General features: G+C 25.1%; 3 protein-coding genes across 4 annotated transcripts in view; 1 reads left to right on the forward strand and 2 right to left on the reverse strand.

The window, feature by feature from the left end:
• Nucleotides 1-27,381, reverse strand: part of LOC126908445 (atrial natriuretic peptide receptor 3) — a 173,252-nt gene that overhangs the window by 54,545 nt on the left and 91,326 nt on the right. The gene's annotated exons all lie outside the window — the stretch shown is intronic.
• Nucleotides 1-27,381, reverse strand: part of LOC126908442 (atrial natriuretic peptide receptor 1) — a 154,735-nt gene that overhangs the window by 52,247 nt on the left and 75,107 nt on the right. For both annotated transcript variants that reach the window (XM_050690497.1, XM_050690498.1), the window contains 4 exons: nucleotides 25,822-25,948; nucleotides 21,844-21,927; nucleotides 9,307-9,384; nucleotides 8,915-9,091 (listed from right to left, as the gene is read on the reverse strand). In XM_050690497.1, coding sequence (XP_050546454.1) covers nucleotides 8,915-9,091; nucleotides 9,307-9,384; nucleotides 21,844-21,927; nucleotides 25,822-25,948 — 466 coding nt within the window. The remainder of the gene's footprint in view (nucleotides 1-8,914; nucleotides 9,092-9,306; nucleotides 9,385-21,843; nucleotides 21,928-25,821; nucleotides 25,949-27,381) is intronic.
• On the forward strand, nucleotides 4,231-5,757 carry LOC126908446 (uncharacterized). The gene is made up of 5 exons (XM_050690509.1): nucleotides 4,231-4,364; nucleotides 4,615-4,759; nucleotides 4,819-4,985; nucleotides 5,111-5,255; nucleotides 5,310-5,757. The coding sequence occupies exons 1-5, from the start codon at nucleotides 4,293-4,295 to the stop codon at nucleotides 5,477-5,479; spliced, it is 699 nt and encodes a 232-aa protein (XP_050546466.1). The 5' UTR covers nucleotides 4,231-4,292; the 3' UTR covers nucleotides 5,480-5,757.

The following is a 27,381-nucleotide window of genomic DNA, read 5'->3' on the forward strand; positions in this document are numbered from 1 at the left end:
CATTTTTTTCAATTTTTGAGGGTAATGTCTTCGACTAGATACAATTTGTGATCTTTTGACGTATCATTGAAAGAAATTGGTTCGGTGAGAGCTGAGAAAAAGTGGTAACAGACAAAAAAAAAAAAAAAAAAACACATCTTAGTAAAACCAATACCTTCTCAGCTTCGCATCGAAGCTAAAAAAGGCTTCAATGCTAATCTGAATTTCACAATTTTTATGTTTTAAACTTTCAATAAAATATTAAATGTTTGTTAAATTATTTGTTTAATTGAAAATAGTTAATTTTTTGATATATTGGCGTTTTTTTTTTTACTTTAACGACCAATTTTTTATAGTAGAAAAATATTAGGATATTAATTTTATAGAGTTTTAAAGAACACAGTTAATCTAAAACATTTTCAAAATTGTTGAAAAACATTTATTTTTAAGCTTGCGTAGATGGTCTTTTACAATTCTTATTGAATTTAGGGTTTTTAATAGATTTTCAAACAATGCAAAATATAAAAATAAATCAATAAAAATAAACTATTGTCTATAGTATATTCTTATAAAATTTTATTAGGATCAAGGTTAAAAAAAAAATTTTATAGTAAAAAGTGGTAACAGACAAAAAAAAAAAAAAAAAAAAAACACATCTTAGTAAAACCAATACCTTTTCAGCTTCGCATCGAAGCTAAAATTACCTTATTTTCAATACTTTTTTTTTTTTTTTGAAAATACCATCCAAGTTGATCAAAGTGCTAAATGATCCAAAAAATAAATTTATTGGACAAGGGAAATTATATTTTATTTTTTTTTAAGTTTAATGCATTAAAGCGATAATTTGTATCTCTGTCAGATAACAATATTTGTGCACTGCAAATAATGACCCTGATTTTTTGCACTCTTGTAAAATTTAATTTAGCCATTTAGCTATTTCATTAATTAAATTTTGACCATGTTATAATTTTTTACATATCTTAAATAAAATATAGGTTAATTTTTTTTTTTTTTTGATACTAAGTTTACTTTTGTTTAATTTGTTCATATTATTTAGTTAATATAGTAATTTTAGGTTGATCAATTTGCTGTCAAATATATACTGATTTTTTTGGGCTATTGTCAGTAACGTTAATAATAAATAAATAAATATTAATCCAAAAAATTTAGTGGAGTGGAGGCTTCACTATAGTTGACCTTATTTTTTTTTTTACATTTTGCTATAAAATCACTAAAAATTAAAAAAATACTGTTAATTTTAAGAGAAAGAAAAAAACAAAAAAATTACTACCTTCTTTGATGAAAAATTCAAAAACTCTTAGAAATTTTTTAAAAAACACCACTTATAACTACAATATTTGTCCATAAATGATTTTAATTATTAAAATCATTTATTGACAAATAATTTTAGTATAATTATTGTATGACCACTTCTCTTTGTTAGTCAAATTCTTTAAAATTATTATTAAATAATATAAAAAAATGTTGAATAAAATTACACATATTACATTTTTATTGCGTTATACGAGTACTCTAGTAATAAAACTACAACGTAATATGCCCAAATTCCTAATTTCTCAATTACATTTCAAATCCAAAACATACCTTTAATAGATTCTGATCGATAGTTTCAGCAAAAATTGCACATGTTTTACCTAACGATTCGTAATATAAGAAATAGTATGTCATTTAACAGAATCATAAAGATATTTATTAAATTTATACATCATTTAAACCTATGAAGATATCATATTTTTACCTAATAATAATTCTACATGAATACCATTTTATTTTTATACAACAGGAAATTAATTTCAAAAAGAGTTATTTCTAATTTTAGCTTTGATGCAAACTTGAGAATGTATTAATTTTGCTATGATGTGTATTGTATTTATTTTAATTATACTTGTTTTTTTAAAAATTTACTCATGATAAATAAGAAAAATTTAATTAATTGAGATCTTGGGCCACTAAAAAATTCATTATTAAACTTGTGTGAACTGGCAAAATGTCACAATATTACTTGTTGATAACGTCACTTGAGTTAAATAAGGGTTTTTCGGTCATATTGTCAGTATGTGTTTAGCGTTAATAATGATAACATTATTTCCGATATACATATCCAATTTTTTTTGATGGTTATTTGAAGACTTTAGAGATAAATATTTTTTAAATTAATAAAAGTAATCTGCGGTATGCTTTCTTTCTTATTATTAAAAAAATTATCTTGCAAAATACACTGTTTCTTCTTAAAAGTACATTTCCCGTCATCTCTAACACAAGCAATAACTTTTAGAGAGGTTATATGATTAAATACGATTAAAGATAATAATAATATGATTAATGATAATAATAATAATAATTTTATTAAGACTCTAATTTTATAATAAACCGGTTTTCATTAGGCGATTAAAATCATTTACTAAAAAATAATTTTCTTTATGTTGATAAAGTCAGATTCCGTTTTTATTTTATAATCAAATTTTATGTTTGAATTTATATTAAGTAATATATAGAAAGTGCTGGTACTTTCTATATATTACTTATTATATAATTTATACATTTTATCAGTATTTAAATAATCTTAGTGTTTCTAAATATTTCATAATACATGGTAATGAAATAATTTGATAATTAAATAAATAACAAAATTATATTTTACACTATTTCCTATTGATTATTATACATAGTGTAATACTAATTAAACAACAATAAAATAACCAAGATATAAAACTCTATGTTTGTATTAAACTTTAATTGTTAATGCTTATACAATAAAATTATTATATAAATTATTTATTATTTTTATATTAACTATAAATAATAGTTTCCTTGTGAAATTTATAAAAATTATTTTTTGTATCTTTTATGTCTTGAAATGTAAACGTTTGAATCATTGGCATAAAAATATTATATTTTATTATATAATATTATAATATTATATTAAGACCAAAGGTGAGTATTTTAGTGTAATAACTCAAAATTAAAAAATTTTGAATAAATAGTTTACACATGTTTTCTAATGCCAAAAATGTACAATTCCTTTACAATGTAATTACTTTTACGTCATATCTACAAAATTGAATGCGTAATAATAAATAATATTGTTTATCAATATTACAAAATGATAAATTTGTTTTATGAATTAGTTTGGTATATTTTAAGTTACTGCACTAGATTACTCACTATGCAATATATTCATATGTTTATGGTTTAAATAGTGAGTTAGTTGTTATAAAAAATGATAAACGTCTAATATTTGTAAGGTGATTTAATTTACAAAAAAGATTTACTGAAAATAAACAATTTTGTCATTTCCCCTTAAAGCGATGAATATAAGAATTATATGATTCTACAACAAAATTCTAACAGAAAAAAACTAGACTATATTAATTTTTAAAAATTCAAATTTGTTTACACTCTTCAATGATCTTACGTTGACAAATTATAATTATAGGCGCAACTAGAATGAAAATTTTGGGTTTTAAATTAATTTTTCTTTCGCCCTAATTTTTTTTTTATATTACAATACAACGTGTAGGGTAAAATAGGTCATGATTGTGATATAAAAAAATTTTATTAATCGTTTATATCAAAGATATCTATTAGCTGATAAACCGTAAATGGCGTCAAATGTAATTCGTGGTACTAATATCCACATTTATAATCAATATCTTCTTTATAAACGTTTAAAAAATATTACAATTTTATCTATATTGTGAATATGCCTTTCTGTACCCTACAGTGTACAATTTACAATATACAATGTATATTTTATATTATTAGTTAGTGTTTTATTATTTAGTAAACTAATAATAAAGAATGTATAATAAAAAGATGGTAGATATGAAAAATCTAAAAGATTTAATTTATAAAGATACTTTAGAAAAATAATACTATTATATTATATTAAGATAATTTTAGCCTAAGTTTATTTTATTTATAAAATACTTATTTTTTTAACAATTTTAAGGACTGTGAACTCAGTGGAAAGATATTAAATAAAAAAAATGTTTAACATTAAAAAAAAATAAATTATATGGTTTATATATAAATTATTTATTGTTATTTTATGAAAAATCGGAATTTGATTACTCCAAGTGTGTTTTTAAGTTTACTTTTCGCAATAAGCAAAGCCCGTTAAATGATAAATGTACAACTGTCTAATTTATATGAAAGTTATTTTTTAGCCCTTTATTTAAATAACCCAATAAAAAATTTTTATAAATGAAATTTATAAATTGTCTGACATATTCTTTTTTTTAATATACTTCATTACTTCAATTGAAAAAAGTATAAGGTGGAAATTTATCATGAATTTTCATATTATATTCGGTATTTTAGTCTGCTCGACATTTACATTAACCAAGTCAAGATTAAAATTGGTAATTTGATAACCATATTGTAAATACAGTTTAATAAAAAAAAATCTATACTTTAGTTTAATAACTATTTATAATAAATATTGTATAATTATTTCATTTTCCTATAGATACATTTGTTAGAATTTCTTATTACGGCAAATCAATTTCAGATATTTTATTAAAATAAAATGTTAAGAAATCTTTATTTCAATTTCAATTTAAATAAATTAATTTTAATGTAAGATTAATTATAATTATTTAATTTATTTAGAGTGAAAACGGAATGTTACATATTGCTATGAGTTCATATATTATAAATCAACAGATTTCATTGAACAATTTCATAAACGTTTTAAAAACATTTACTAATAAATATGATGACTTCGCGCAAAAATGGATTGAATCTGGACTAAATGGTATTACATAAAAAAAATAAAATTTTTGTTTATAAAAATACATGTATAATTTATTTTAGGCGATCAAATGTTGAATGTCGAACCACTTTTATTATTGGCAACTAATAAATTTGAAAATCGAATTAATGAAAAAATCGATTTGGTGTTTAAGACTTTGAGCAGTATCAATGAAGTTTTAGATAGCCACATTATTTGTTTTCTCTGTGATATTCCTATAGAAACATATGTTAGTATTTCTTATTAAGGCTAATCAATTTCAGATATTTGATTAAAATAAAATTCTAAGAAATCTATATTTCAATTTAACAATAGTTTAATTTAAAATGAATTTAAATTATTTAATTTATTTAGAGTGAACACGACAAGTTGTATATTGCTATGAGTGGATACATTGTAAATGAACAAATTACAGTAAAAAATTTAATAAAAGTTTTAAAAACATTTAATAATAAATATGATAACTTTGCACAAAGATGGATTAACTCTGGACTAAATGGTATTACATAAAAAAAATTATTGTTTGTAAAAATTAATGTATAATTTATTTTAGACGATCAAATGTTGAATGTCGAACCACTTTTATTATTGGCAACTAATGAATATGAAAATGACCAAAATACAAAAATCGATTTGGTGTTTAAGATTCTGGACAATATCTATGAATTTTTAGATGATCGCATTGTATATTTACTCAGTGATTTTTTTAATGATGCGAATTAAAACTCCTTATTCAGGCAAATAATTTTTGACATAAATAATTATTAATAAAAAAAAAAATTATCAAATAAAATGTTATTAAAACTTAATAATTTATTAGATGTTGATATACAGCAAGATATTATGAATAATTTATTATAATATTTATATAAGTCTTTATTTTTATTTATTTAATTGTAACACATATTTATAAAAGGTAATTCATTAAGGAAAAGACATTCAATTCCTCGAAAACTATTGCACATTTTAAATTTTTGTATAGGAAAATATTGTTTGATTAAAAAAACTCTAGAATAATATGTATTTAAATAATTCTTTTTTTCATCCCTTCATAGACAAAAACTTTTATTATTGATTTACTTAAATTAATAAAAATTTACACCTATTTTTATCATAATAATACGATAGAAAAAATTTATAATTTTTTTAATCAGATAAATCAAATTCGTATTGTAGTTTTACTATGTTGTGTACATTAGTAATTGATGACTATTAAAGACTCATACTTTTATATTGTATACAAGTTTACTATGATACATTATTAATCGACCACTGTGGTATTATGAAAACTAAATTAATTAGAAATAAATTTCTATTCAAAATGTTATGTTTAACCTATTTTTTAGTTCTTTGATGTTGGTTTTTATGAAAGATTATAATTTTAAAATATTGAACTATTTTACTTCTATTTAGGTCAATTTGTAAATTTGAAATTGACATTATTAAATTGAAAACTTCATGAGAATTTAGAAAGTCGTATTGTTTAGATTAGTCAGGTACACTATTTAAATAACTAAGTAGTTACTATTGTTACGTGGATATTTAGAGGTTGAACCTAAATGCCCGTCAACAATATTCTAAAGGACCGACGAGGGATAGCTGGCTAGGCTATATCTACCTTAGGTACTGAGGTTTCCTATTTAAATTATAAACCCATAGAGGAACTGTCATGAGTCGCATATCTAATACACTTGATTATGCAACGATATAATAGTTTATTAAGTGAGTCAAGTAAATAGACAATACAATCTGCTGGACACCTAGAGATTATTTTAATCCAACAGGGAGTTGACTGCGATACACACTACCAATGGTAGCTAATTTAAGTTAATGTCTCAGACAATAAGAGTAGTAGTCGCGATGATGGTAAAAAGTCAACTAGCGTTTTAGACATTCGTATTATTGCACGGTGGACGTGAATTTCATAAGTGTTCATGTGTGCAGTATACCCTCCTGCAGAAATACGTGTATCATGGTGTCAATGCTAAGCCTAGTTGACAGTACAATAATATTGTAGGAACGAGCATATAAGCACATATATGTGATCTTATCACCATGACAGTAAAATTAAAAAAAATATATTCTTAAAGTATTTTTTATTATAAAGAAGTTTTTTTCTGTTACAAGACTTTATTATTATATATTGGTTATATTTATTAGATGAAATTGTGATTTATTGATTAATAGTATTATAGTTTTGGTGTTATGGTTTTAAATAAAAATTAAAAAAAAGATTACAAGTAGTATTTTATTTTTGTTAACAGTTCGACATGATAATTTTTATTGAAAATGTCTCCACTCAAGTAATTTTGAAACCAAAATATTATTATACTTCACTTCTAGCAATGGAAAGTGAAACTAGAGATGAATTATTAACATTAGTCATTACTATTAAAAACAACAAAGAAATAAGGGGAAATAACATTTATTGACTGGAAATTTAATTCGAATTGAATAACAAAAATAAAGAAAACAATTCTTAGGTAACACAGCACATTTAATAATCGTATTAAAACCTGTTAAAATAAAAACTATATAAACAAAATGTTTTTAGTAAAAGAAATAACAAAAATGTCATAATAATAAAAAATATAATCTAATAATAGAATTTCGTATGAATAATATAATTTTTCGTCTTATCTCATATCTATATTTCATAATATATTCTAATACTGAAAGTGACATTAAGATTATTATAAAATGTTATTGGCCCAATATGTATTTTTACATAAATATAACAGTCATCAAAATTAAAAGTTTTTTTTTATAGACATTTTTTGGGATTATCGCGATATTTCAAAAATAATCGTAGGAGAAATGTAAAAAGTCGGCGATATCGATATTGTTGACAAATCTAAGTATTCTATAATATAATAATATTCAGAAATATTCCGGGGCTCTTTTCATTTATGATTTCATACGTTTAATTTCATTTTAACCTAAATTTTTTTGGTTATTTTTTTATATGTAAGTACTTATTTATTACTAATTAGTAATAATCTTAAAAATTAGAGGTGATAGAAATATTGAATTACAAATTTTAAATAAGCGCGAAAAATTTAGAAAGTACATTGTCGACTCTGATTAAAATTCCATGTTAACTAGTGTATTTGTTCGCGCATCACAGAGACAAGCTGGCGATACTGTAAATGATATCATCGCCAGTACGCTGATAGCATGTTATAAAAAAGCATGTATGTGTGCCCTATTTCATAAAGATGTACCTGGTTTTTTGAAAACGAGGTTTTGAAAAAAATTGTATTTTTCCTTTACGGTTCACCTGAACCTGATCTCAGAATCCTGAATGAGGATTATGGTATAACAAGGCGGTTATACAATCGAATTGAGAAAAAAAAATTGCATTCTCCAGTTGGACTGGATCCTAGAAGATTTGATGGAGTTGGGCCTATAAGAAGAACCGATCAACAAGTACAAGTAGTAGCAAGAATTAATAACAGAAGGTCATTGAATAAAGCATACTACTGTCACCCCTATTTCTTGTGAGCTGTATAATAAATATTTAATATATATATATATATACATATATGTGTTGTATTTTGTGTAGGACACAATGTAATTTCTGAGTAAAAGACAAACAGGGTCAACACCTTGTGTCAACAGTATTTATTCATAATTAACAAACAAATTATTTTGTGAACAATTTTTTATCAAGCCGTTTAATTTTTATACACGTTTGCATATAAGTAACGAAATATACAACTACTTTATAATTTCTCGGTAAAAATTACAATATTAAATTATTGAATATCAGTTTTATACTAAAATAAATCATTATAATTTGTATTTATTCATGTATAATAAATCAATGAACTACTAATCGGGGAAAAATTAAAGAAATAGGAGTTGATGTTGCTTTTGGAATAATCAACCAATTTTTTAAAATTGAACACTATCTACAGATTTTCAACGAAGCGTTTATTGTGATAGTGATTTTAATCATTGTAATATAAATAAGTACGAATTACTTTTACGAAGTATAATACGAATTTAAGTAAAAATTCAAATAAAGTATTATAATTAAAAAAATATTGAGAAAAAATCTCTTAGGTAATTCTGACATTTTTAACATTATGGTCGTGTTAAAAATATGTTCGTTGAAGAACAAAAGCAAATTATTTGTAAAGTAACGATACTTACTTTTACAATGTCATGCATCAAACTATACCGAAACATCCAATCTAATTTGAACTGGTCATTTTCGAGTATGTCTTGTAAACTACCTTTGGGGCAATATTCAGTTAGCAAACAACAATAGTTTGGCTCTATGCAAGCACCGTAGAACCTCACCAAATGATCATGATGTAAATCTTTTAACTGTAAATTTAAAAACATATATAACTATTATATTTACTACAAAATAATTTCAAATAAATGAACTAAATTAGTTCTGGTAACAAACAGAACTCAACATAGATCATCAACACTCTTATTAATGACAAAAGGTACAGTTTATTTATATTTAAAGTTATGATTATTTTTAATTTATTGAAAACATATATTGATTAATGAAAAAAATAATTGTTACAAACCCTTTTTAGTTCCAATAATAAAGGACGTGACATTTCTAGTCGCGATCGTTTCAAAGTCTTTAGAGCTACTTTGTTTCCCTGAAAAATAAAATGAGTTGAATTTTAAATTAATTCCCAAAGGTTAATCATAAATAGTATAAACAGTGTTTAAGTCAGTGTCAAATAAGATAATATTTATAATTAAGAGCTTTATGCTTGATCATTTTGATAGGGAATAAATTAATAATCTTCCTTAGAGTATAATTAATTATTTAGTTTTATGCTTGTAGTAAAAAAACTCAATTTTTTTCAAATAATAACTATATAAAAAAGTCCATTTTACCTAAATTAATAAATTATAGTTTATTATCTACAAAAAAAAAACAGTAGTAGTCCTTTTTTGAAAACTTACGGAAAGCAATGAGAAAGTTATACATTTTTGTCTCTTTAATAATAGAACAAAAATAGACAATTTAATAACAGTAAAATGAAAATATTTTTAATCAAAGGGTAATAATTACTTTATACTACTAATAATAGGCTATCGAATTAAACCATGAAATTAAAATACAAAAATATGGACTACTACCGTTTTTTCCCTATATACTATAAATGTGATGTTTTTCAAATACATCAATTTATTAATGCACAACTAAAAATGAATTTTTAAACACAACAAGTAACTGTTATGTAGCCACACGAGTGTTCGTGGTTTCCTGAATATTAAGGAAAATTAAAACTATTATTTTATAGGGTAGCCAAATAGAACCTTGCGCATCTCTATGTCGTCAATGGCCAAATTAAAAACCGAAAATCAATTGATTGATATTTGTTTTTTATCTTTAACAATTAAACTATAATTCAATTTTAGAAAACCAGAGTAGCAATATTTTAACTTGGAAGTAGAATTATTAATAGTGCTCTCACGTTCTAAAGTTTGATCTTTATATCAAAAACCATTTCAACAGTTGTCTATAATGATGTAATTGCCAAGTTTTAGCTTAATGAATAAGTATCTTAAATAAAACTTCAATCTACATTTCTAAAATCGAATTGCTGTATTTAAATAATTTATAATCTTGAGTTTAGATATTTTTGATATATTCCTAATTTTAATGAAAATAAAACAACTTAAATATTTAAACATTTGATGGTATCTTTAAATCAACCTAGCGAATTTTGTTCTAGTAAAACAATTTGAGTGCAATATTTTAATAAACAAAATTGTTTTCCCTGTGGTAATCTCAGCAGATAAGTCTTGTGTAATTTGACAAAGCGTCTACCCATCACTACAACAGACATTCACTATCGCAAATCCGACAGCTCGTTTATTATTCACATGCAAACTGGCACCTATTCCAAGCACGTGTTGTACCTGTTGCAAAAAAGATAAAACTCAAAAAGTGAATGAATAATTAATAAGAGAACGAAAAACCCGTTATTTCACTTTTTTCGCATGGCTCCAGCAAAAATTTAGTTTTTTACTAATAATATAAGTGATTTGATTTATAAATCGATGGATATTAATCAAAATAATGAATATAATTAATTTCAAAGAATATTTGTATGAGGTTCTATATACAATTACATTAGAGAATTTCTCAGTATTTTCTGTGTTTACCATTAGTAAGTGTTTTACTAATAGTAAATAATTTATTATTTCAAAATATATACAGAAAGTTTAAATCATCTAAATGAATACAAAATCTATAGTCTATGTTAAAATCAATGAATTTTTTTCTATAAGGCAAACAAAAATATAATCACAATAATTATTTTATGACAAATATTTTAAATAAGAAATATTATGTATTTATCTAATTTTTAAACGTATTTTTTTAATGTTTAATGTACATTAAAAAACACTATGCTCGTTTACGGAAGCTTTCTAGAAAAAACATTTCATTCATACTTCATTTTTGTCAATTTTTTAAAAAATTTCATTAAAGGACACTACTATTAGTGTCTCACCTAAAAAAGACTATTAGATAGATAGGTGATAGGCAAAGTCATAAAAAATAAATTAATTGTGTACAAAGCGATTCATTACAAAGAATAGTTGTAAAAATACCAAAATCCAATGTATGGAGTTAAGAGTCCATATACGACACATCATCGAGTTTTATATCAGTATAATAAAACATATAATTTTATAATATTAGGGATTGTGTGAAAGTATAGACGATATCATAAAAGAAAACTAAGAAATTATTTTATATCATTCATACCAAAAATTAATTAGGTGAGATCATAAAAATCTAATTGAAAAAAATTCATTTGTGCAATATTACGAAATAGGATAAAATAGAACATAATTAACTGGATTATTTTTAGATAATGATCCAATTAAGAAAAAGACTGGTCGTTAACAACTTTTGAACCAGTACTTAGGAAGTTATAAATAATTTATATCTAGGCAGGAGGAGTAAGGCTAGTGATAAAAATAAAACCCAGGTTTTAACTCCAACCATTACTTTACATTGTTAATAACATCCGAAATGCTAGTCTAAAAGTAGTCATCTACCAGTTATTTTCTGAATTTGAACATGATCAAAAAAATTAACTAGTTAAATATGTATATTGCTAATTGAAAAGTGAATATTGACACCATTATAAGTCATAAGGGATAAACATGAAAAATATTTCATAATTGATAAATTAAAAAAAAAAAATGTAACTTTAAACATCCAAAAAAAATTCTCAACGTTATATTTATTTTTAGTTAAAAAATGGTCTTTAAAAATAAAGTAACCACTCTGATCAATTAAGCAGTAGACACTTATTTTCTTGGAACTATTGAAAACTTTTAATTTTCGTTAAGGAAAATGTTGTTTAATTCAAATAACATTACAATAATATGAAGTTAAATCTATTATTTTTTATTATTTATAGTTTAAAAACTGTAAATTTAATGGGAACCCTTATTTTTAATTTAATAAGAAAATATAAATGTCAAACAATTTTGTTTCTATAATTTTTTTAATCGATAAACTGTTTATCTGTTATTGTTTGTTAAAATTTAACGATGTTTGACCAATTTTCGATTGATAATTTGATGTGTACCATACAGAAATCGTAATTTCTTCATGATGCAGATAAACAAGTTTATTGAAAATTCTTGTTAACACACCTGTTACTTACGATGTCAAGATTAAATACCGATAATTATTTATGGTCTATTGAAATGTTTGTTAAATACCGTACGATATTAATAATTGCATTCAGTATTACATAAACCAAATTATCAATACATTTCTATTCTAATATAAATCTTCAAACAATTAAAATTTAAACGGTTGATGAAATAAAAAAAGTAAGAAGAAAATTTTTTTCTATTATATCATCAAATTAAAAATAGTGGTTCCCATTACATAAAATTAATGTTTAGGTATTGTAACATTGAAGTTATGAAGAAAAATTTGTTTAATAATATACTATTTTAAATTTTTTATAGATCAAACAATAATTTTCTTTACAAAAATTGAAAATATTCAATCGTTTCTGAGAAAATAATTGTGTTATCATACATTTATCATCCTCTGTATATATTTGTTGCATTTCTATTACTTTTTAAAGTTTCCAAGTTCAACCTAAATCTAAAAGAATCCTAAAAACCAATCTCAAAAATAATCACTCTAAACTTTAAAAAGCGCTTAAAAAAAGTTCATGTTAGAATCTTTTTATCATAAAGTCACGAAATTCATTGCTTTCAGAGTGAATACTATAACAAAACTTAAAATATATACTAGAGTTATACAAAGTATTGTTGTTTAAAAACATATTTTTCCAAAATGATTTTAAAAAATTGTATAATATAGACCTATCGAACTTTTTTCGCGAACTTAAAATTTAAGTTGAATGTGAACTTATTTAATAAGTTCACATGAGTTCTATACCATTAGTATTATGGTATATCGTTTGATATCGGCATCACTGTATTCAATTTGAAACAATTAATTAATTTAATAAAGTCAGCATACTAGAATAGTGCAATTACAAAACAAATTCTCATATAATTTTTGTTATAAACAATCAAAATTTAAAATATAATTAAATAAAATCTTACTATATTCGTTGAAGAGAGATTCTTCAAAATGAATCAAATCATTCTAGATGATGAAAGTCAAATTAAAAATAATAACCAATATTCACTTATAAAATCACCAGAAAAGGCCACCTGATTAAAATATTCAGGTGATCTTAAATTATCTACATTTATTTATATTTAATGTACTCTCTAAAAAGTATCAGTAGGAACGGGAAAACTGCATAACTTATTGCCACGGAAATGCTTAGGTAGGTTGTCTAGTATAATACTACTATGGTTATTCAAATCAATTTTTTGTAATTATTACTTGTCGTGTAATATAATTATTTTACAAAGACTTATCAAAAAGTTTATATAATTAATTATTAGAATTTCTATTTTATTGTATACAAGCTTTTTTAGATAGCAATCATTTCATATGAATAATTAAATTTAAAAGTAGCTATAAAAATAACTATTCTCAAAAATTGGAAAAAAATTTTTTAAGTTTTTTATTGAGCTAGTTTACCAAGCTGTTGACTCACCATATGACGCTAGTTTATTTATTTATAAAATTTGTTTTATAGGAACTGAAATTCATTTAATTCATATGGCACACGTTTCGCAGAAAATATTGTTAATACAATAAAGCGGAATACGACTAGTGGCGTATACATGTGATTTATCCTCACTTTTAACGACTATATGTTTTACTACCAGTCACAACAACAAAGGGAAGATATTTTATATTTTAGGTAGTAAAACATCACCACCCACATAATCTCAACACGTATGTTTTAATTCAATTTAAGCATTACTTTTGCACCGAGACCGATGTATAAACTAGATGCGGTTACATTTGGAGTTTCAGTCAATTTCCATTGATTAAAATAATAAATAACTGAATATATTGGGGATCTTATACGTGTCTGAAAATAAAACTTATTATACATATTAGACGAAACACTTTAGTGTGGTTTATTCAAAATTGGTTCAAAAAAAGTTTTGTTTATTGTAGTACGGGGAATTGTTGAGATGATGCTTTATCATACTTGTTTTTTTTCAAGTTCTTCCTCAAAATAATGAAGCATTGCCTGTAGGGATTACTCCGAGTCAAAAATAAAAACGAAAAGGTAAGACGAACAAATAACGATTTTTTTAGTAGTACGAGTCTACTAATTATAACATTCGCGAAACATTATCAGATAAAATAGTGTTTTAATGTCGATGTACAACTTTTAAAGCATTTCAGAATAAATTATACCAATCTTACTGCACACATGGAAACCGTTCATTAAATTAACGCCTTTGGTGTAGAACCAACAACATGCTACGAATGAGATTATTTGGCGGCTCCTATTCGTGTCTTCAACCACACATCAATAAAGTTTATGGTTCATATGCTACCAAGTCTCTATATCGGTCTAGTTAACCACCACTCTTTTCTCCTTACTCCAAAATATTACTTTTATTGCTATAATACGTTTAGGTTATAGTTAGTTTTAACCTGTAGAGTATTTGAATAAAAGTATAGAAATTATTTTAAGTATATGCAACATCACTATGAACACTTGCACAAAGATTTTGATTTAAAAAATAATTATTTACCCGAAATACAATTAAAATTGTAATCCAAACTTTTTTTCTTCGCCGTCATTCAAATTGTTAAACTTAAACATGCATTCATACATTTGATATAAACGTTTTAAATATTTCATTGCTTTACTTTTTTTGATCGGGAGTAATGTTATAAAGTTTACTTGTCGGTAAACTTTATCAGATCTAGGCCAATCTTGTAGTTTAAAAACACCACATTTTTATCTAGAACTTTTACGATAATAACTATAATGTTCCATACGCGTTTCGGCATACCTAATTCCAAGAAAATACATTTTTTGATTCGGTTCATCTTATGCTCATAGTATACTTTTGTCCGCTTAGATTTCGCAGGCAATCAAAATAATTGAAAATAATTCTGTTTTTTTGAGTCATTTTCATCATAGCTGTAATCGTAAATATTGTCATTTGCAATGCACCTAATCCAACACGCTTGTTCTCTTAAACACATCATAAAATTTTATCTAGGGAAAGTTAAAAATTAATAAACTAAAATAAATTACCCTGACCAACTTGGTGCGCATCGATTTAAAATTAGATATATCAGAACATAATTACTAATATGAACACATTGACATATTAATGTTGGAATGTAATAAATCGATAAAAATCATCAATGAAATATTTTATAATAATTATAAATCTAAACACAAGGATAAAGATTGCATTTATCAACTGTGATACGAATTTATATTCTGAAATGAATGCAAGAAACAAAGTTTAAACTCTATTCTTTGAATAATATTTTCAGAAAGTTTTTAATAGAGTACAGCAATTAGTATTCACTTGTTTGTTATTATAAATGTTGTTAAATGAGATTGCCATCCTAAACATTACCAAAAAACTGTCTAAAACGCTTCGAAAGAAAAACAACCAAAAAGTTTCTTTTTTTCTTTAATACAGTACTTTCAAGAAGCTACTTTTGTACACTTTAACTTGAGCCAAAACAATACTCGAGAGGGCCGTGAGCCGCATGAAATAAAACTTCTTAACTAACCAAACAGTCCAAGTAAAAATATAAAATAAAACATATTATTAAATGTCACCACAATGGCACGTTTTAAGTTTATTTGTCAACGTGGATTATATTTTTATTAATATATAAACCTCGGCTATAAGAGTCTTTTTTCATAACAATAAGCAAACTTTATTTGAGATTACCGTTACTTTGCGTGTGCTCTACATTAATTTTTTCACCCAAAACTAATTGTAGTGTTTTTTGTATGTTTTATTAGTTTTAAAGGATACATAACTCCTGTTTTTAAAATTAAAAGTATCCTTTTCCTTAACATAATCTTTATAGAGTGTTAAAGAAAAAAAAATTACCCAACAACAATTGTCGTATTTTACTCGTTACTGTATAAATATTGTTCACAATAATAGTCTTTCATTTAATATTTTCATTTAAGATAATGAAAACTTTTATTTATGAATTATATTCATATTATTAAATTGACATGATTCTTATCAAACAAATAATTTAAAGAAATAACTTAAAGAAATTTTTAACAAACGTAAAGTATTGTTTAATATATTATTACACGCGATTCCAGTTAAGAATCGATTATTAGTCACCTGTAAAATTCATTAATTTTCCAGAAGAAATTTATAAAATTATACTTGTCAGCTCTTTTTACTCTTATCTTAATAATAAAACTATATTAACATTTTATAAAATATCAAAATGATTTGTATATTATTCGCATGTATTAATTTCTATATTTAATTTATTTATTTATATATTGTGTGCTATTTTATTTAGTTTTAATTTTAAGATTACTTATCAACATTGTAAGAATGAGACAATGGTGATTTCCGGGGTAAAAAAATATTATAAAAGTCAGAGCAATCCTTCACCGTCTCGCCTGTTCTAATCGCACTCTCAACTTCACGTAAAATTTATGATCATTGTCGAAATTCTTACGTGTTAATTTGCGAAGTAAAAGATAAACTTGTCTTATTTTGTTTATCAATTATTAATACTATTACTAAACTTATTTTAAGAACAGAGAATAATTATCAGGTAAGATTTAAAATCAAAAAAAGTTAATACTTATATTGTTTTGTGACCCTCGAATCACACCCGAACTAAAGTAACTCTTATCTATTACCCAACTCACCGTCTCTTTATATTATTTTGAGTTACGATATAATATTTAATATATTTAAAACATTTTCTTTTTTTTGTAAGTAAATTTTTAGAAATATCACAAGGTAGTTATATGTTTTTCTAGTTTTTATATAATAAAAATAAAAATCGAAAAACTATAACTTTGTGTTGAAAATTTATTTTTTGATGTAAAATAAAAATAATCCGTTTATGTTACGTTAAAATCGTATTAAATATTATTCAAAATGATTTTAACAACTTTTAATATAAGCTCACACAATGACGTGCCCAGTAAGTAGGACCAGGTCTGCCCTATTTTTAGAGCCTCTAACCCCTTTTCCAGTACTTTATGTCTTGTATAACAGACCTGTCCTAAATTTTTTCTCCTAATCTACTTTTATGTAATTTTTTAACATTATAATATACTGTTTTAAAATGTTATGCAAATTATACATACATTTTTAAAATATGAAATTGAATAATATGCTCTTTTAATAATAACGTTATACAAAAGGATTTAAAGAACAGTCTTTTATTATCCAACCCAACGAGTTTTACTTGATTTTATACGAGCTCGTTTTTATTTTGACGAATTCTCCATTTTTTTTGGAGAGTTCAAGTTTCTTTGTCGAATAAAATGATCTAACAAATCAGTTTATTATATACTTAAGCTGATATAAAACATATCTAGAATTTAAAAATATTTTACCAGAAGTCGGAATTTATATTTCAATTCATCAAAAATAAAAGCATTTAGTTTTCTAATATAATACAAAATCTTTAATACTCTTTTTAATAACTGGATCTAGGTTTATATTCTTATACATTTCTTTTTACCCATTGTGTCCCCATCAGTGGACTTTCTCAGAATCTCATTAAACTTTTAGTATAAAATGTAATTTGATGTACAACCACTCTTTAGGGATTTTTGTAAAATCCTAACTAAAGCAAAAGTATGTAATCATTTTTATCTTGTAAAATTTGAAAATAGTAGATTATTATAATATAAAAATAAAGGAATACTATCAAAATATGTTACAAGATACTTAATCTCTATTATGCTATTATATTGCTTCAAAGAGTCTATAAATAGCTAGAAGTTAACAAAATTGAAGTGAATTAATAAAAACTGAGACTAAAATGATACCAGAAAGTTCAAAAAAGTTTTATATGGACACTTTAAAGTGTTATGTGTTTACTAAGAGTTTTTTTTTATTAAGTTGTTTATTAATATGATGATTTTTAGATATTTTTACAATCTGTTATATTTACGCAATAAGTAAATTTGATAGTTTTCAAAGTTGAAAACATATCAGTAATTAAATTTGAGCGGTAGACTCATATTAAAGCCCTCGTAACAAATAAATTAAAAGATGTGTAAAGAAGTACTAAAAGTTCTGAATATATAAATATTGACCAGGGCAGACAGAAGGGCAAAGCTAACAATGCATTTTGCCTAGTCCTGCACTTTAAAAGACTTCATATGCATAAATATGTCTAAGTACTGATCCAGTATTGGTTATCAGTATACATACAAAAAAATCAAAATCCTGTAAGAAACTCATTTTTATAAGTTATTGATAATTTTTAATTTTTGGAAAAAGAAAAATTATTTGGTTCAAAAAATTACAATAGTATATGTTAAAACTATAAGGTTCTTAATTTAATGATAATATGCCTAAACATTAATTTTCTTAACAGGGAGCCTCCTCCATTTGAATCCAGTAATATTATAGAGTAAAAAATTACTACAATTTTGATTTTTAATCCGATAAAAAATTCATCTGTTCAACATGTTAAAGTTAAATAGTAGTATAAAACTAAATCATTGCTAAATTTTTAATCGAAATCCAAGTCTTTACACAATCTTAAAATTCATACGGTCAATTGGATATAAAATATTATAAAAACAAAATTGTTTGTTATTTCTATTTTTAAGATATTATCGAATTAAAAATAGAGATTCCCATTAAAATATTAAATTTAAATAGATTTTTATCCCTAAAGAGATAGAAAGAAATAATTTAACTACATATTATTGTAGTTTTTTACAAACCTCATATTATTTTCTTAACAAAATTTAAAATTGTCTAGTTTCTGAGAAAATGAATGTCTTACCAGATAATTATTTATGTGGCGATGCAATAATAAGTGTATAAAAACTTGTTATATCACGAGAGTTTGAGAAAAAAAACTACGTTATATCGAGGGAACCAATATCCAAGCCCGCATTTAGGGGGGGGCATTGGGGGCATTTGCCCCGGGCGGCAAATTTTGAAGGGCGGCAAAAATCTTAATAGGTATACAATTTTTAAAAATTAATTATTTTTATTTAATTTAAAATTTAAAATTGATGTCTAATGTAAACAAGGGAAATTGCTTTGAAGACTTTTTTTTTTTTGCTCAACTAAAAAACCCAACCCAACACTTTTTGGGGGGCGGCAAAATTAAGTGCACCGGGCGGCAAAATTCCTAAATGCAGCCCTGCCAATATCTATTTAAATTTTTGTTAAACCAAAGATAAATAAAAAAAAATTTATAACTACATTTTTGATAATTTTGGGGCCCGAGGAAATTTTCTTACTATACCCCATTAAATAAATTATTATACCTAGTAAATAAATATCGTACTAATTATAGTTTTCGGCGTAAAAATTCGCGTAAATAGAGTACTTATTATTAGAAAAAAATGTGAAAGAATATTATAAGATGGGTTCGGAACACGTACATGTTAATCGCGAAATTTTAAAGTGACTAATCGTTTTTTATTTATTATATCATGAATTTAATGTGTTAAGGGTCCATTTAATACACGAGGACCAAAACCAAAAATCAGAAGCCACTCGAAATATTGTCCCTACCTCCTTAAAAGAGTTTTAATTGTATGAAGGAGACACAGGCAATCTTGTACCTTAGTTATTAGAGAGAGATTATATAATAAAGTTTAACTATTGTTTTATGTCCTGAACCTGAATTCCTAGTTCAATTGGTTAATAGGTATATCCGAGTAAGACGGAATTGGTTGGCTATAATGATAATTGGCGATAGATGAGTTGTTGAATAAAACAAGTTAAGTTATTGATAATATGAATAAGGCAAAAGTGATAGCATCGAAAATTATATCAATAACGGTTACTCAATCACAAATGCCTTTTGTTAGTTTGAAGTGAGTAGCACCGGGTACAGTCGAGTAGAATTGTCACATCAGTATCTTCTTCTATGCTAATTGATATGTATTACGAACTAAGTAAATTGAAATAAAACGTGTATAATAAAAATTGCAATAACATAGTAATAAGTATTTTTATAACTGCATGGTGTAAAAATATTTATGATAAAATGTAGCAGTGTTAGTTTTCAACGACCAACTAGCTAAATTAACCTATTCTAATTAAAGGAATAAAAATAAAATATTTTAGTAAAACATAAGGTCTTAAATACTGATAATTTTAATTTGATGCGTCTTGATAAAATATTTTTTTGTTTTTATACATCAAATATTAACTTCAACTTCGACATCGTTAAGATTTTATTATCTTATATAAGATAATCAAATAGTACTGATAACAAACAATACAATATTCTATAAAATTTGATTTCAATTCTATTTAAAAATATCCATATTAAAATGATAAAAAAAATATATATTTGTAACATAAAGTATCTATAGAAGAGAATTTATATCAACTCACAATAATTTTAGAAAAAATATGTTTAGAATACATATATTGTATTAATGTTTAATGTTATTTTAAAATTAAATAAATATTTTAATAACAAAATTGAAAAACTCTATTTGAAATGTATACTTAATTAGAATATCAGGGGCGTACTTAAAATACTTAAATACTTAAAACCGTAATCATTTTATTTTTCAAAAATATTAATTTTAATAGACTGGTTTTTTATAAAAAATTTAAATTACAAGAATTTTAATGGTATACTATTAGAATTATTAGAAATCTAGTAATATATATTTTTTATCTTTAATAGAGCTATGCTTTATAGTATAGTAATACTACAAAAAAAATAGTAATTTAAAAATCTAAAAAATATGCATTTGTTTTAAAATTTCGTATTACATTAAAAAAAATATATTTTGATAATATATAATGTATTAGAAATTACTATAAAGTGTTATTATTATTTATATTGAAAAAATGGTATAAAAACATTTTTATTCTTTTTCTACGTTTTAAAAATTCTGTATTATATTTTATAGTAATCAAATAATGTTTTAAATAAAGATTATGGGCAATTTAGACAGAAAATTTATCACCACCAATAGAAAAATGCACTATATCCCCCTAAAAACTATATCTAAGATTGCCCCTGATAGAAGTGTCCACAAATATTTTTTAGAATTTTAATCAGAAAACACAATAGTGGTATCAAATTTTTTTTTTTGCTATTATAGTGTGTGTTGGGTAAATCTAAATTAATTTTTTATCCTGGGAAGATTACAATAAACCAAAAACTTCTGGCCCTTATATTTGCTGCTATCATATTAAATTAAGTTGAAAATAAAAACTAGGATGTTTATTAAAAATTATACATTTATAATTACCTCACATTACTCAATTAATATTAATTTTAATTTTAATATAATTTTTTAACTGATTTGTTAATTAGCCAAGTATAATTTCTTCTAAATTATTATTAATTATACACAACTATAATTGGTCGGGAATTCTGAATATAAATAAGGCGCTGAATATATTTGTACTATATAGAATTATTTAAAAATTAATTATACTGATGAGATATTATGAGATTATATAAAATTAAAATTAACAAAACTTACCTTATAAAATGCAGTTTGTATGAACACTTGACGCCCATAATCACATTGACTCATAAGGCTCATGAGATCGTCCGATATGGCTGTCTGAAATAATAAAATTATCAAAATTTATTCTTTCTAGAAGATTTACTAAATATAAAAAGTTCCAAAGCTGCATTATTATATTCAATGGATTAACCATCAGAATTACTGATGGGGTTGCAGGATCATCTCGCTCTCCGAAATTCATGCAACAACTGAATTAATTACTAAAAATTATACTTTTAAATAGATTTTGAGCGAAAAAGATGAAATATGAAAAAAAAATAATAATAAAAAAAATTCACCGACCTCCCTCCGAATAAAATTTCTGGCTACCCGTCTAATTAAACTTAATATTCTATGTATGTCTGACTAAACAGTCAAAAACATAGTAATAACATTAGTGAACATACATATAAATCATCGGTATAATAGGAACCTATTATGTAATATTAAAAATATAGTTGAATTAAAACTAAAAAATATTTAACTCTTAAAACCACAAAAAAAAAATTACTAAAAAAAATCGCAGATATGTATTTTGGGAACGTTGTTACCATTATCAACGCTAAACACATACTAACACCCCGAACAAAAAAAACCCCTTATATAGCTCTAGTGATATAATTACTTAGTGACGTTATCACCTAGAGACGTTATCATCTAGTGACGTTATCACTAAGTAATTTTATCACATTTTGCCAGTTTACACAAGCATAATAATGAATTTTTCAGTTCGCCAAGATCCCAATTAATTAAATTGTTCTTATTTTTAAACATTTTTATTGTCTCCCTTATATTAAGTTCTTTGTAATTATTTACGTTTTTAATTAGTTTTATGGTTTTTAATGGAGTGATTATATGTCAATAAATAATTTTTGTTTGTCCTACAAACACAAAAAAAATTTAGGATCTGGTTAAAAAATGCTCAAGGAACATTAAAAATAAAGAACATAAAAATCATAAAACAAAGAACTTAATATTACGGGAGGCAATAGAATTGATTAAAAATAAGGGGTTTTTTTTCGATCGGGTTGTCAGTGTGTGTTTAGCATTGATAATGGTAACATTGTTTCCGAAATTTTTTTTTAGTAATTTTTTGTGGCTTTTTGATTTAAATATTATTTGGTTTTAGATGAATAATATTTCTAATATAGTTTTAATTTTAAATAATACTAACGAACGTATTAACGAAAAAAAAAAATAATTTTATTAAACTGAACTATTTAATGTACTTCGTAGATTTGATTATTAAAACGATAGATCTTTTAAGGTCAGAAGTTATCCGGATCCCAGAGAACCGTTAGGGAGGGTTGGAAAAATAATTCACAAAACATAAAACACAAAAACAAGAACCTAAGGTACTGGCCTAAATCATCGTCTCAGGTCCTACTGTCCGGGCCGCGTGGCTGTCTCTGTTTCAGGCGTTCCGCTTCCTCCTTCTTTTTCAAGACGGATTCGGCGAACATCTGGACGAGCTTCCACGCCTCCCGGCTCCTCAACATCAGGTCCACCATAAACCAGACTAGGTGGTTGAACCCTAGTCGGGAAGAGGATGTGCAGAGCGCTGTCAGCGTCTCCCGGGCGATCCGAACAGTAGTCGCACGTCGGCGCGGCTGCTTCGCAATTACGGTGTAAGTATTCGTTAAAGTAGCCGTGGCCGGACATCACTTGAGTGAGACGATATGTCATCTCACCGTGAGTCCGGTCCACCCGATCGAGTCCTATGAGGGACTTGGTCCACTTGCTTCTCGTAGCTTCCTCTGAGAGGTGAGTACGCTACCGGAGCATGCTCTCGGCGGAGTTCATGTCCAGCGGTGCGTTTTTCGGCAGTGACGACAGGATACACTATTCGGTACTCCGAAACTGTCCGGATCGCCGTTTGCCTCTGCACCCTGAGCAGGGCTTTACGGTTTTTGGACGAATACTCAAGTGTATCCGCCTAAACCGGGGACCCGTACAGGAGGACCGAGTGTACGACGCTGACTAATAGTCTGCGCCGCATCTCTCTCGGCCCTCCCAAATTGGGCATGAGTCCCGCCAGGTTATTCATGACTTTCTGGGCCCGAACTTTAGACGCTTATCTACGACCAGGCCCAGATAAGTCATGGAATCCTTGAGCGGGATCTCCACCCCCAGCACAGCGAGCCTTGAAGGAGTGATCTTGTACCTGCCCGTGAACAAGACCGCTTCGGTCTTGTAGGCTTAGTCCAATTTCCCCTGCTGGACCCCGGTGGTGATTACGCTGATCGCGCAGTTCGCACGAGATCCAGCCTCCTCGAACGAGGTGCCTTCCGCCACCATCAGCGTGTCGTCCGCGCAGCAAACGAAGCGCACGTGCGGTGGTAGCAGAAAATTCATTGCACCTTATAAGTTATAATTGATCATCAATATTTTTTTGTTACGTATTTACTTTTGTTTTTTATTTTATTTCATTTGTTGTTAGCGAGCCCTGCGCTTTGGACTCCTCGTTTGGGCCCCACACTAACGCACTTAAAAAGTCCTAAGTTTTCATTAAAGATAACAATTTATATATATATATATATATATTATAAATACTTAATAACAGGGTTTGAATTTTTATATGACAATATAATAATATAAATTAAATGAAATCAAGTACGAAATAATTTTACTGTATAAACTTTGAAGATAAAAGTGAATAGTCTAAATATATATACACAGTGATTCTTTTAATGTTAACCACTCTGATTTCTCTTGAAATAATTACTATTTTAAGTTAATTACTTTGGTATTTTTAAATTTTATATATTTCTCGATCTACAGACTTTTACTAATCCTAAATATTATTATTATTATTATTATGAAAAACATAATTTTACTCTTAAACAAAAACAAACTTTAAAAGTTGAAAAAACTAAATTTTACACTTTCATTATTTTTTACGGTATCTAATAATAAAAAATAATTATAAAAAACATCATGCATTGAAGGGATAATTATTAAGTATTTTGTTTTTTAATTCATCTATTAAGGGTGTCAACTTTATTTAAATGGCAACATACATATTTAATTAGCTTATAAAATAAAACAATTCTATAATTAAGAAAATTACTGATCGATAACAATTTTTGAAATAATACTTTAGAAGTTTTAAATATTTTTAAATATAGAGTAAATATTTACATAATGATAAAAAATTGGTTAATGTAATCATATTGCAGTACTCAGTTATGAGCTTATAACGTATAATACTGTAAAGATAACTTACATTAAAAACAAGGAGATTCATATTAACACATTAATAATTATTCATATATATGTATAATTATACTTTAAAGAAAAATCATTTGATCAAATTACATGCATAATTGTGTTAATATCTAATTATTATTTGAAAATAAACATTCAAATAGGACATACATTTAATTATTTAAGTATTTTTTTATCATTAATATAATTCATGGTTAAAATATTACACTGTTAATAACTTCTGTCATAAAAATTCAGTTTATTTAAAAAAAAAAGATAACGTTGTTTTGACTAGAGCATTTGAAGTTAAGAAGATTGATTACTGTTATATATACACTGTATAAAAAACATATAATTTAAAATGCAAACAAGTCAGCTGTAAACTGACTCGTGAATTTTAAAAATAAAACTTGTTCATAAAAGTTTTTATTGTTTATTCACTTAATGCGATTATTTTAACCTAACGGGGTATTTGTATTTCCCGTAAAAAAAACAATAATCCGACAATGTTTTTGCAAGTTTCACAAATATAATGAAGGCATCGAAACATTTTACCACGGAAGTGTTACTCTTTTATAAGATCACTTAAGAAAAGTCACCGTAAAGTATATTCAGACAAATTTATTGAATAAGGTGATTAAAATATTTATTTTAATTGCCAATGAATTATGATTCTAAACTTGAATTAAAATTAATCAAATTATAAACCTAAATACAATAAGCAATTATATATTTTATCATTACCCTTTGACTATTTCTTCTTATAAGACTAGTCATACTTGTCCTCCATTTTTCTTGTGGAACTCTTATAATATCATTATAATTAACCCTCCACGTCATTGATGCAATTTCTGCTTCCAGTTTATAATGTCTGAAAAAAAATGTAGTATAGAAATTATTATTATAATAAAATATAACAAAAGTTAATTTTTGAATATGTTCTATGTTTTTACCATAGGTGAAAGTAAATATTCCAAGTAAATATTTTATTATTTTGGTTTTATCATGAACAAACATTTTAAAATGTTTATCATGAATTCCTCATAAAAAAATATAGACGTTAATTTTAAAACAACGAATATCACATACTCTATAATTGTAGACACGGGTTTAAAAATAACTAGAACGAGTAAAAAATACACAGCACAATGGGGTTCCGGTAAATTTGGGACAAGTATCGATAATATGTGACGGTTGTTAACATCATTATTATGATAAACGCTTTAATACAAATCTGTTAAATTTCACATTAATTAGTATTTTACATTTACTCATAGTATAACAATAATTGTATGTTTTCTTTCTATATGTATTGTAATACCTTCAAAAAATTTTAATTTGACATCAGTTTGAAAAACAGTAATTTCGGCAAATTTTTAAAGAATAAGCAGAGAGTAATGTAATTTTTTCGCGTGCGTGGGTGATCTTTTTCAAACTCTTACTGTACTTTGGTTTTTCATTCGATTATCATACTAAGAATAGTATGTGTTTAGCGTTGATAATGGTAACATTGTTTCCGAAATACGTATCCGCGACTTTTCATTAATTTTTTTGTGGCTTTTGAGTTTAATATTTTTAATATTTTTTAGTTTTTTTAAATTAATAATATTTTTAATATAGTTTTAATTTTACTTAATTTTACATACTAAGAATATTAAATTATAGTTTATTATTTTCTCTAGATTACTCTAGAGAAGATTAATCAAAAAAAAAAAAAAACTAATAGCAGTTTAAAATATAGGAAAAACATTTTGAGAAAGCTATCTTTTACAATAATTTAGAAATTTAAAAAATTTCTAAAATTGAAGAAATTTTTCACATTTTTGGCGCCACTTTAGGTTTAACTATATTAAATTTTGGTTATTTTACGATTAAACAAACAAAATCGGTCCATTAAAAGCTCAAAATTATCATGGACAGGCATAAAAAAATACAGTAAAACTTTCTCAGTTTCGTTTTGGAGCTAAAAATGGAATTTTTAAATATTTTAATGGGTTATTATTACTTATTCTAAGAGATATTTTATTGAACTTTCATATATTCGTTGATAAAAGCCTTGTAGGTGTAACTAAGGGTACATTTTTGTTTCTCATATGTAGGCTTCTCAATTTAATTTTACACAAGCAATAGCTTTTAAAAGAGGACGTCAAATATAAAATTATTAATAATAATACAACACCCAACATAGTTATTTTTAATAATATAGACAACATAATTACATACGTTTTACTTTAAGAGTCTAGAGTGCATATTAAAACTATGTCTACATGCATAATATATTTAGGTTTTTTACAGAATAGCTGT

This window comes from Daktulosphaira vitifoliae, unplaced genomic scaffold (assembly GCF_025091365.1).
Source record: "Daktulosphaira vitifoliae isolate Bord-2020 unplaced genomic scaffold, ASM2509136v1 Scaffold_5, whole genome shotgun sequence".
NCBI lineage: Eukaryota > Metazoa > Arthropoda > Insecta > Hemiptera > Phylloxeridae > Daktulosphaira > Daktulosphaira vitifoliae.

Bases quoted from the DNA above. Each gene is read 5' to 3' on its own strand.
- LOC126908446 (XM_050690509.1), top strand. From the start codon at position 4,293: ATGAATTTTCATATTATATTCGGTATTTTAGTCTGCTCGACATTTACA. The intron at 4,365-4,614 runs GTAATTTGATAA...TAATTTATTTAG, and splicing joins CCAAGTCAAGATTAAAATTG to AGTGAAAACGGAATGTTACA. The intron at 4,760-4,818 runs GTATTACATAAA...AATTTATTTTAG, and splicing joins GATTGAATCTGGACTAAATG to GCGATCAAATGTTGAATGTC.